General features: G+C 44.7%; 1 protein-coding gene across 1 annotated transcript in view; it reads right to left on the reverse strand.

Annotated features, from left to right (window-relative positions):
- Ptprn2 (protein tyrosine phosphatase receptor type N2) overlaps positions 1–12,754 on the reverse strand; it is a 747,342-nt gene that overhangs the window by 534,314 nt on the left and 200,274 nt on the right. Inside the window, exon 3 of the mRNA XM_076920936.1 lies at positions 12,588–12,701. Within this exon, the coding sequence (XP_076777051.1) occupies positions 12,588–12,701 (114 nt within the window). The remainder of the gene's footprint in view (positions 1–12,587; positions 12,702–12,754) is intronic.

Genomic DNA, 12,754 nt, shown 5'->3' on the forward strand with positions numbered 1-12,754 from the left:
TCCACTAATCAGTTGGTCCCTATGAGCCCGAGTTTTACAGGAGGGCCACAGTGTTTTTTGGAGGCTTCCAGAATCAGTGTCAATTTAGAGCCTGTATTCAATAGACCCTGAAAAGCCTGAATTTTTTCCTTTTACATGGTGCATTTGTAACAAGCCATAGATCCCCTGAGGAAGTGTGGAAGAAAGACTAACAGGTTTTTTAGCAAGGTCCTTCCTCAAAAAGACCTGGAGATTACTTTATTTAAAGTATCTGGGTCTAAAAACTGGCTCAGGTCTAGAAATTGGTTTAGATCTCCTACCTTTCTAGGTCAAGATTTTTTCTACTTATACATTTTAGACAAAAATGTAGTAAACCTTTTATCTATTTCATTCCTGAAAATACAATAATTGATTAGCTAGTCCCAAATGTCTATACAAGTCATCCCGTTAAAAAAAAAAAAATCACTTTGCCTGTGCTGTCTATTTCAAGTTAGGCTACTATAGGCATTGCTTTCCCTGTGAAACCAATTATAATTAATATACTCACCTTACCCATGGAAATCCAATCTTGTCACCTGGACTCTGCCACTCCAGATCCCAATCAAACCATTGCATCTACTTCAGCCAATTTTGAAACAGTATATCTAATCATAAGATCTGTCACAAGGAACAGAGAAATGATAAAACTCTCCAGGTGTGCTGGTGTCCTTGCACCATTTTGCATCTTAGAGAATTAGTGAAGGTCATGTCTTCTGGGCCTTCCATTGAGGCTTGAACATTGTGTATGTTTTACACAGCATACCCACTCCAACATTTCAATTTTCCTGAGACTTAAAAAAAAACCCTTCATCAACACTAAGCTCAGATATATCAGACTAATCCTTCTCCTTTTTAGAAGGCCATCTTCTGACAAAATATTCAACCAATCAATCATATAAACTTTTGACATCTTTTTAAACTATTCAAGCTTTCATATTAAATCTAGATTCTCCATTCTGTGGCCAATATTTAAATAACTCAGCCTGACCCAGTTTTATGTTCCTTCCGGCATTACACACATCCTTAAAACCCTACACATATTCCCTAGACTTATGCTTGAAAGAGTTAGCAAACTCATTATACTCCATAGTAACGTGGTTCTCCTCCTCATAGACTACACCTTCTGCCTCCCCTCTAGCAGCCTGTTCAGCCTTAAGTCTGGTTACAGGTCTATAGGTAACTATTGGTGGGCCCCAAGAGACATAAGCATTTTCTTGCCTGGCATTTCCTTCAGGGGAGGTCACTGCCTGTTCAGCAATTCATGATTAAGTCCCACAGTCAATGGTGAGGAAGGCATTTATTTCTTCAGGAGATGGAAGTGGGGTTGCATTTTCTGCTAAGAGCAAAAAGACTACTTCCTTGGGTGACACAAACTCTTAATAATCTTAGGGTCAAAAAATCCTCAGCCTCATTAGGGTCCTCCAACATGTTTTGATGTCAACTTTATGGGATTCCACTCTTTTCCAATCAGTGCTGTTATGTTAACCAACAACACACTTTGAGATTAAGACTCACTATTGCTGCGCTATAGTGCCCCATAAAAGACAATGAACCATGTACAACAAGCGACTGGTTATAAGCCTCCCTTGTAATAACTGCCTACTGCAAAGGTCCATGTTTCTGACCAGATATGACAGTATCAATAAACTATGGGCATAAACAGTTGTTTAGAATGCAGTTTGACAGGCACATCACATCAATTTAGCAGTAGCAGTGGAGTGGTCTCTGATCTCTTCCCTGTGCCCTGTGACCTCAGCAGCCATGGGCTTTTGCCTTGACTTGCAGAATTAAACATGGATCTCCTCCTATGGAGTACACCTTAAATCCAACCAGAAAGCAGCTGGTTGAATCCGATTAGAAATAGGATTATTACACCAGACGGCATACATTGACATGCAGATATTATTAATGTACTGTTTCCATAGGTGAGCAGCTTTATTAGCAATAATTCTCCCCCAGAACACTACAAAACATCTTCCAGAACTGTGACGGCTAGACAGCAGGCACAGAACTTCATAGCCTCAGCTTGACTTCTCCTTATACTATAACAACATGTTGGGTTCTAGCCACAGTCTTAAAGAAAACTAGTGCCACTTCTTCCCTGTAATTGTGACAAGTTCCCTGGTCTAGCAGGCCCTGGTCCAACTCTTGTTTTCTTGGAGTATTCCCAAAAGCACTCAGAATTCCCCTCATAGGATTCTAATCCTTGACCACGTTCTGACATATCCCCACAGGAGAACTGCACACAGAATGTTCTAGATGTTGATGGCTGCTCACCTACTTTAGTTTAATTCTTTGGGCATGCAGCACTCCACTTCCATCTGTATTTTCCGATGCTGACTGTTCCTGGTGGTCTTGAGGACCATCAAGGATCAAGGCACACCAGGTCTCAGTACCCACTCAACCCCAAACATTGTGCATATTGGTTAAGTGACCGATCAATCTATGATTCAGAACAGGGTTGTTGGTTGCTCGAGAGGATCATCACTTTTAAGTAACCTTGCCCATCGTGTTAAGGAAGTGGCTGTGAGAGATTCTGACCCACAAGAATACCATTCTCCACGGGCAGGTGGATCTCTGTGAGTCTGAGGCCAGTCTGATGTACATAATGATTTCCAGGGCAGCCAGGGCTAAAGAGACCCTGTCGAGAGAAAGAAAGAAAGAAAGGAAGAAAGAAAGAAAGAAAGAAAGAAAGAAAGAAAGAAAGAAAGAAAGAAAGAGGAAGGGAGGGAGGGTAGAGAGAAGAAAAGAAAGGGAGAGGGGAAGAGAGGAGAAAGTGAAGAAAGAAAAGAAAGAAGGAAGGAAGGAAGGGAGGAAGGGAGGGAGGGAGAGAGGGAGGAAGGAAGGGAGGAGGAGGGGAAAGGAGGGAGGGAAGGAAGGGAGGGAGGGAGGGAGGGAGGGAAGGAGGGAGGAAGAAATATATCTTTTCCAAAGGGTTAAGTAAGGCAATGAAAATTCAATTTTTAAAAGATGTCATTTGGTAACTCTCACCTGTGTTAGCAGTTCTGAACTCAAAACATACACTTGTTCATTTCTCCCTAGAAACTGCACCTTTCTGTATTAGATGATCACATAAGAATGACAGGCCAATCTCTGACCAACCAGAGTGAGGCACAGGACCCTTGGGATTATAGATGGAAATATGGCTGACTTCCTGAAAACATGGCTGACTTCCTGCAGATGTGATTGCCTGATTTCTCACAGCTGCACATGTCTTGCAATTGCAAAACCTTTTACTTTGCTGGTATACTTTGGATTGCGCTGGAATAGCTTACATTTTCTTGAGACCCCAGACCCATTTATAACAGGTACTGGCAGACAAAATAGGGATACCTGTACCTCTTGCACCTCCTTGGTGGACTGTTGTCCAGGCTTAAAGACTTCCAGGAACAGGCAGGCACAGCATTTGCTTTCTGCCCATTTTCCCTTTGGAATTCTAGCTCAAAACAAATCTTGCTACATTTGACTTCAGGTGACCCAGGCAGCCCCCTTGCTTTCCATCAGCTCTTGAGTACTTTAACACTTTAGGATTTACATGCTAACCTAATACATGTTCAGGTCTACCAGAGCCTTACCTACCCCAGAAAGATCATGGACCTCAGTGAAGCCAAAAATCCACCTGCCAGTCCAAGGCCCTTACTGAATTAATGTCCTTTTCAACTTTGGAATGAACACAGTTCACTGTCTAGCCTGGCCAGGTGGAAGTCACATACCACTCTCTTGCCTAGCCCCTTCACTCTCATTGCTACCTTATCTTCTCCCTTCTTCCTGTTTAGCTCTCCCCATGTTTTTTTTAACAACAGGAGCTACTTAACAGTGATGTATTTTGTACTCTTTTCTCCTTTCTTCCCTACAGTCAGAAGAAAAATTGAGCCAGTGTTTTAATCTGGTACTGGCTAGTTTTATGTCAAGTTGACATAAGCTAGAGTCACCCACTGGAGGAGAAGATGTCTCAGTTGAAAAAAAATGCCTCAATGAGATCAGGCTATGGGCAGGCCTGTTGGGCATTTTCTTAGTAATTGATGGTGAAGGCTCATCCCATTGTGGGTGGAAACACCTCAGGGCAGGTCCTGGATGCCATAAGAAAGCAGGCTGAGAAAGCCATGATGAGAAAGCCCATAAGCAGCACTCCTCCATGGCTTCTGCTTTAGCTGCTGCTTCCAGGTTCGAGGTCTGCTTGGCTCCTATCCTGACTCCCTTTGATGGTGAACTGTGATGTAGAAGTCTAAGCCAAATAAGTGTAAGCTCTCAGTCTAGCAATTGGTCATGATGTTTCATTGCCGCAACAGTAATGCTAACTAAGACAAATCTGATCTTCATCTTTATTTCTGATCTACAAAATCAGAAGCAAACATGAAGAATGCTCCCCTGCATGATTTCCTCTGGTAATTCCTCCCTTATTCCGCAAGTTCTTTCTTCAAAGACACATGAACTTCAGTTGCATGGTTACCTCCCACACACACAATGCGATTTCCGCCACAGCTCTCTTACAATCCCACTCCATATGTAATAGTTTTAGAGACTGCAATATACTCCCAGGTTTATCAGCAATTCTTGGAATGTCCCTGTACTCTCTTGATAGATGACATTCATCAGATAGGCACTCACTCCGTAGCGTACACCAAAGGATGGCCACATCAGCACTGGTTGTGGCTGCTAGCTCTCAGATGGGTTAGCTTCAGTTACATGTCTCTTCACAGTCAATACAACAAAGCTGCTCCTCCCAATCTCATCTGTCCTTCTGTCACTCTTCTTGTTTGGGTGACAACTATTTTTATTAACTTTCCTTGTGGAAACTTGAATAGGTGTCTTCCCATCTCAGAAAAGCACTAATCATAAACTAGAGAAACTATTCTACCCAAGTCCAGCTTGTTAATACAATGAGTTTACTAGACTTTCTTATAAGAACGTGGGTGAAGGGTTACTGTGAGTATGGTTAATCCCAAAGCTACATCACCCGAAAGTCCCAACATGGCATTAGTGACAGCCTCACAAAGCTACTTATATGAATTCTTCCTTTAGCTAATCCTCTATGGTGCACCCAAAGCCCACTTGAAGAAGAGCCAGGATTATGTACTGCTGGAAAAGAGCCACAAAGCGTGGCCGGATCTCAGGTGAGGGTCCAATGATATGTCTCACACCCTTCTTCTATGGAGCAAGATTAAAACCATTGGCCTTGTTGAGGGTCTCCTTCCGGTAGTGGCAAATTCTCTCATTTTCTAGATACAATATCATTTGACTATATTGAAAACTCAGCAGAGAACTGAGAGTTCTTAAGGCAACAGACACTGAGTGTGATACCATAAACGGAGGACATATGGCTTTACATGTCTTGAAATCCACAAAGTGTTCATAACCTGAAGAAACCAGCATATAAACTATGGACTTTGCGGGGTTGTAAACTCACGCGTGGGTGTGGGTCCTGTTGGGTGGAGTTGTGCATCTCGCATGTCTGCCGCGGCTCAGGGAGGCAGAAGTGCAGGAATTTGACTGAGTTCACTCCGCGTGGTGCCGGGTGGGCACTGGGCTGAGAAGCCACTGGGGCTCCACCTGAGCATGGAGAGGTCTCAGCCTGAAGTCCCACGGGGACAGCCCTCCTGAGTGGGGGTCTCTGGGCCAAGGCGGCTAACCAGGAGGCTGGTGGTCTCTGTCCTTGGGCTCCCAGATGCCGTTGGGAGCTGCAGAACTGAGACTTGGGGCATACAGGCTGGACCAGCCCATAGCAGAGAGAGATGAGAGAAAAAGAAGCCCCAACAGTGCCCCGCAGGTAGAAACTCTTGGTTACGGCACTCACTTGGCTGGTTCGGCTAGCTTGGTTGAGTTGGCAGGCCTATGTGGCGGGAATGTAGAGAAGTCCTCAGTGAGAGATTAAGCAGCGGCTAGGTAGTCTAAGGCCCCCTCCATGGTTCTCCATGGCAGGCCCCAAAGACATAAGGAAGTCCATGGTTTTAAAAGGTTTATTGTCATGATGAAAAGTGGATATAGGTGTATCCCCCTGGATCTCAGGGCAGACCTGAGTTAAATAGGGAAGGAGAAGGGTCTGGAAAGAAATGGTTAATTGGCTATGCCCTCTGGCCTTTAGGTATCTCATTAATATGGAGATCTCTTGTGGCTGAGGCCTGTAGTTATGTCCTCTACCTGTGCTAAGTGACACAAACCTCTCTTTGGGAGGGGCTGTAGGGGCGTTGCCCTACATGACTGAAAGGCACGGATCAATAGAGATCTTGGCTGCGTGTCAGGAGCCTGGAGTCTAGGAGCATGGCAAAACGTATGCCGTTCCTTGAAGGTATGGATACCTGTTGGGTCTCCGGCTATCTCTAGCCAATGCTCCACGAGAAACCAAGCCATCCCTTCATGGTCCCACAGGACTTTAGGTAATAACCAATTGATTCTGAACTGTATGCAAACCCAGATAATAGTGAGGGAACGGGAGCAATAGTGAGATACAGATAATAGTGAGGGATATGTTACCTCTGGACACAGTAACTCAGATGGTAATAATGGAGGAAGGTCATATACCACCTCTGTACACACTAACCCACATGGTAATAATAGGGAAGGGGTGTGGTGGTTTGAATGAGAAATCTCTATCATAGGTTCATGTATTTGAATACTTGGTCCCAGTTGTTGGTGCTGTCTGGGAAAGACAAATAGCTTTTAAAATGTGGAGCCTTGCTAAAGAAAGTTTATCACTTGGAGTAGGGTTGAAGATTAATAGCATTGCCCCTGTCACCCTGTCCCCGGCCTGCTTATTGTATGTAGATGAAAATAGAAGCAGTTTCCAGCTCCTGTGCCCATTCTTACCCTAGCTTTTGCTATGCTTTCCTCATGATGGACTCTACTTCTCTGGAACCACAAACCAAAATAAGCCCTTCTCATGTCCACTCTTCTAGAAGCTGCCTGGAACAGACATACTCCTGTTGGTGTAAGGGTTTTCTTGGCAGGAAGTGCCAATGGCAGCCACTAGAGCTACCTCTTCCTTCCAAAACTAAAGGCAAAACCACCTTCCTATATGGGACACAGCAATTAACACTATCAAAAACTTGAAAGAGGCAAGGGTGGTGGTTCCCAACACATCCCTGTGGAACACACCTACATGGCAGAAGACAGATGGATCCTGGAGAGTGCAAACCTTTGCCAGGTGGCAAGCTGGTACAGCTGCTGTATGTGTAGCTTTTCAGTATCCTCTGTCATCCTCTGCAGAAACTGACTTGGGCAACTCTTCTCCTCTAGAGAGGATAAATAGGAGCTGTTTGCTTCTACTACATGGGCATCAGCATGCTTCATTGGCATCAGCATGGCTCATGAATGCCATCAAAATGGCTCATGGGCATCAGCATGGCTCATGGCATCAGCATGGCTCATGGCATCAACATGGATCATGGCATCAGCATGGATCATGGCATCAACATGGATCATGGCATCAGCATGGCTCATGGCATCAACATGGTTCATGGGCATCAACATGGTTCATGGCATCAGCATGGTTCATGGCATCAGCATGGCTCATGGCATCAGCATGGCTCAGGGGACTGCATCAAAGACATCTCACTGTTGAGCATCTTCATGATCTGATCTTATAGAGCCTAATCATGCTTTGTTCCTATCATTTTGGGACATTTCACATGGCTGTTAGATCCCAGTGACCAGGAAGTAGCAACTACTAGATGCACGGTGACAACAAGCTCGGGTGCTATACCGTGTCAGTGGAGATGGATGTTGCCTCACACAGATAAACACAGGCAACAGGACCACACTGAGGACTAAAAGAGTGTGTGACAGGCAGTGGAGAAAGGAACATAGGTGAGCCATGTGGAAAAACAAGGAGAAAATTCTTTACTTTTTTTTACTTTTTACTTTCCACTGGTCTAATGACCTGTAGTCCATGAGTTAACCTGAGCATTCCAGTGCCTATAACAAACTAATGCACCTGTCAGATTCTAAAAGGAGAGTGCCTCCAAACCTTACTGGCCACAAACTCTTCTCAGGACAATGAGCTTTCCCCCAAGAAACATCTAGGGAAGATTGTGGTCCTTAGGTCTTCAGGAGAGAAATGTGACTTCCAGAATACACTGGGGTCCCAAAGAGTAATGTGACTACAGTGAGAACACTGTAGCTTCCAGAGGACTATGGTGCCACAAGGAGAGCCTGTGTCTATCCCAGCTTCCAGGGTCACTGGTTCCCTCGTGCCCTTGTTCCCTGGGGTGATGGGAAACTTATCACCTTGCAGTCTGTCCTGTAAGGCTCTGTGAGAACCCTTTCATCCAATGATAAATGAAACATGAGTTTATCTTAGTAACAGGTTTAAGACACTGGCATCATGATATGGCTCCCTTTGATTTAAAAATTATACACATATACAATAAAATCCCACTTGAGATGTGAAGTGACTCTATCCAGCCTGAGCATGGCAACCATGACTCTGGCAAGCCTTGCCTTCTCCCCCATTCCCTCTGCCTTGCTAAAGATTATTAGATTACACAGACTGACTACTAAGGTCCAACTGTCAAAGTATTGAAGTCCAGCAATCCTAAACAGTCCCCGGATTATGGGGTGACAGCCATTAAAAGTCTTGTGTTGCCATTTTGTCCTACTGGATGGTGGATATTGCATTCTGCCAGAACCGTCACTAGGTATGGTATGGTATAGTATAGATACATTTTGTCCGGTCTGGTTTGGTAGGTGACCTCCCCAATCCAGAGCCCTCCCTCCTGCTAAATCCCTTTTGACAAGTCCCAAAATTCTCATACCTTCAGACCACAGACCCACTGGGGTCTTTCTCTTGATGATGGAGTCTGGGTGGTAACCACCCCCCATCCCAGAGATCTTGGTTTTGGCCTTTCTAGATACAGTGTATATCTGGTCTCTTGACCTTGGCCCACCAACCACCAAGGGTGATGGGTTCTGCCCTCTGTTCCAGCTGACTTGCTTTTAGGATGTCTCCTCCCAAATTTCAAATGACCAACTCTCAATCATCACATCTCCTAAGCTCACCCACTATAGTGCCAGCCTTGGCCCCTATATCCACTAGATAATCAGTCTAAATGGCTGCCCAATGGCTCTCTGGATCCTAACATTATTCAGGATCCTTACAACTTTTGTAAAGTGATCCTGTATGTCTCTGATTTTTCCTTTCTCTGCTCCAGGCTTTCCTTGAATGCCTCCTGCTCACAGTCCCATGTCCTCCTTGCTGTTAAGTCCTCAGCCACTCCCTTGACACTTCTGCTCCTAAAATTGAAACTCTATCCTTCAGTTCAGCTGATGAACAATGCCACACCCCTCCTCATCACTTGCTTTCCTAACAATTTCTTGCATCTTCCACCCTCCCGATTCCACTATCCTCATGGGTTTCACCAAGGCCAGAAAAGCCAGCCCATGTTCTCAGGCCCCACATCACCTCAAACCATCTTGCCCCAAGTCCCCTCAGCCTGTTTTCAGACTTCTTCACACTCACTCTACTGAAAACTGCTCTCAGCCCCTGCCTCTATCCTGCCCCACAGAGAAGTAGCAGGTGTAGAACGCTTTACTTGTTTTTATGTCCCTTTCTCCTTTGGTAAACTTGGCCAGATTAAAAACATTTGGGTCCTTTTTAACCTCAGACCCCATCACCTTCATCAAGAAGTTCGACTATCTAACCCAGTCCTACCTTACCTTTCATGACCCCTATGTGATCTCCAGATAGTCAACAACTCCTTGTGATCTGTGGGATTTTTTTTTTTTTTGACCAGTCATATCCAGGCATAAAAGTCAAACACTTACAATGAGGCCCACTCACAGTCCAGACTGAGGTCCTGGCCCTGGTATTCAAAGGCTTTCACAACCATAGTAAGCACAACCAGAAACAATTATTAATGCTTGACTAAGGCCCGCCAGCAAATGAGGGGAATATCACATCAGAAGGAGCCACTAGGACCTTGTTTAAATGTAAAAAGAAAGACCAATGGACCTGTTTGTCCAAATCCTTGCAGGCCTACTCAGACTTGCCAAAGATGTCCATAACAGGGCCACTGGGCATTGAAATACCCTCAGAGCACAGCCTCCCCAGAGTTATTCAGCCTTACAGCACCCACCTGGACCTGTTGGGCCTAGTACCTTAGGACTGGTGGGGGCCAGGATCTGCTATTAACCTGACTAAACCTATGCCAATCACTTTCCAGTAGCCTAGGGTCTCAATGTTTGTGTCAGGTCATCTCATCACATTTCTCCTAGACACTGTGCAATGTTCTCAGTCCTGAGAGAATTTTGGGGTCCTATTCACCCCTGTCCCTCATGAGAATACATATTCAGTCCTCCAGACCCCTCCAGACTCTTCTCTTAATCTGTTCCTTCAAAGGCTTTTCATTTTCCTACCCCTTCCTTTTCATACCCCCATGTCTCATACTCTTGCTAGGAATGGATGTTCTTTCCAAATTTTGTATTAATTTTACGTCCTACCATGGCAACACCTCCCATCATATCATACTCTTGTGTCCCTTCGTTTCCTTCCTTGGCTTCCATTTAAACATACACCCTCTCTCTAAAATCCCCAAGGCCTTCTTTTCCCCTGCCTCCTCCTCTAGTCAACCCCACTGTATGAAATACCACCTCCCTTTGTCTTGCTGCATATCATAAGCCTCTTTGTATCAGCATCAAAGATCTTTCCACCTACATTTCTACACCCCAATATCCCCTACCCTTAACTAGACCCCAAGGCCTCAAATCCCTCATTCAGTCTCATTTATCCAAACAATTTCTACACCTTACAATATTCCCATACTGGCAGTTTAAAAAAAAACCCTGATGGAACTTTTGCTTGGTCCAGGACCTATGCTCCATTAATGCTGTTGTTATCCCTATTCATACTGTGATTTTATAACTTTTACACCATCCTATCCAGTATTCCAGGCAACACAACTCACTTTTCAGTTCTAGACCCAAAAGATTTTTTTCTCAATGCTCCTAAATACTCAGTTTCAAGATCTTCTGCCTTTACTTGGACAGACTTTGATACCCAGCAATTCCTACAACTAACCTGGACTGTCCTCCACCGGGGATTCAGAGATAATTCTCATCTCTTTGGCCAGGCACTCACTACAGATTTGGCCTGCATTCCCCTTTCCCCTCCTGCCTGCTTCAGTATATAGATGACCTCCTTTTCAGTCTTTTCCTCTCCAACAGTGCCAATCTGACACTTAATTACTCCTCAATTTCTTTGGCTCCATGGGTACTGGGTCACCCTTTCCAAAGCTCAACTCTCCTGTCTTCAAGTCACAGATCTTGAATTATCTCTCAAGCCAACCCAGAGACTCCTCAATCTAGACCACTCTACTCATCTTCACTCCTTGTCTCTGTCTGCCCTCATGGCCAACTTCCTCTGATCATAGATCCCTAAATACTCACTCCGGGGACATTCACCATACCAAGCCACTTATAGATCTCTTCCTTTCTCATATTCAGAAACAAATTCTTAAACTTAAAACATTCTCTAGTCCTCTGCCTCCCAGATCTATACAAACCTTTCCATCCTTATACTTCCAAAACACATATACACTTCCCAGGACAACATTTGCCTCTGTCTCTCACCTCTCCAAAACTATACATGACACCATTCATGCCAACCTCCTTGCCTATGCACTCTTGCCACAGCCCCTCTGTGTACCTCTCAATCTAACAAAATCTCTGCAATTCCCTACCACAAACTATAGGTCCTTCTGACAATCTATTGATCCCCTCTCACAATCTATTGATCCCCTCTCACAATCAATTCCCACCAATATCTCTTTCAACTCCTAACTTACAAAGGGCTCCAATCCCTTCCACCATCTCAGATTCTATCCTCCAAACCTCTCTTCCTTGTCTGCCTCTCAGTCCCTCCATATTGATCCCTTTGCCTCAACATCCCAAAGATCCTCTACACACTTGTTTAAAAACTCTTGAAACTTCCCCTCCCCTCTCTCTCTCTCTCTCTCTCTCTCTCTCTCTCTCTCTCTCTTTCTCTCTGCTACTTCTACCTACACTTTTAATATGGATAGCATCTCCTGCCTGTCAGAGGGCCACATCAGATTGACCCCATTATCAGTAATGACAAAGAATCTCCTTTATGCTGAGAACTTGGTTTTGGGGTGTCTTGTGCTAATACTGGTCCCTTCTAGATGTATATGTAATAGCTATAAAAATGCTAATGATTATTATACATTTAAGGCTTATTTTCTTAGATGCCTGGAAACTAGTATGGTGACAAGAGTGTCCTGAAACAACATGTTAGAAGCACTGGAACCAAGTAGGACTCTCAGGCTGACAGACACGAGTGATTGTCCTGACTGCTGTAATAGGGTAGCCTCATCCAATGCAGCTTCAATGTCCCTTACCTCGAGTTGCTGTGGGTTCTCTCTTTAATGCACACACACACACACACACACACACACACACACACACACACACACACACCAGGAAAGAGCTCCTAACCTGAGTCCACACACCCCATGCAAAACATTCCCTGGTTCAGGCCATGAAGGCCTCACCTAGACACCAGAACCCCAGCTCCGACTATCCATGTATAGCTCGAGATAGGAAGTGGCCACTCTGCCTACCTGTACGGGAGAGCTTCTGTAAGGTGACCTTCAGATGCAGCAGGGCTCCTGGTGACACCTCATATCGGTAAGTGTCCATCGCTGGAACCTTTTGGCATCTTCCAAACACACCATCTACAGAAGTAGGAAGGGAAAGCGAGAACTTGACATTTCATCCACAGGGAGAA

Source organism: Arvicanthis niloticus, chromosome 23 (assembly GCF_011762505.2).
Source record: "Arvicanthis niloticus isolate mArvNil1 chromosome 23, mArvNil1.pat.X, whole genome shotgun sequence".
Lineage (NCBI taxonomy): Eukaryota > Metazoa > Chordata > Mammalia > Rodentia > Muridae > Arvicanthis > Arvicanthis niloticus.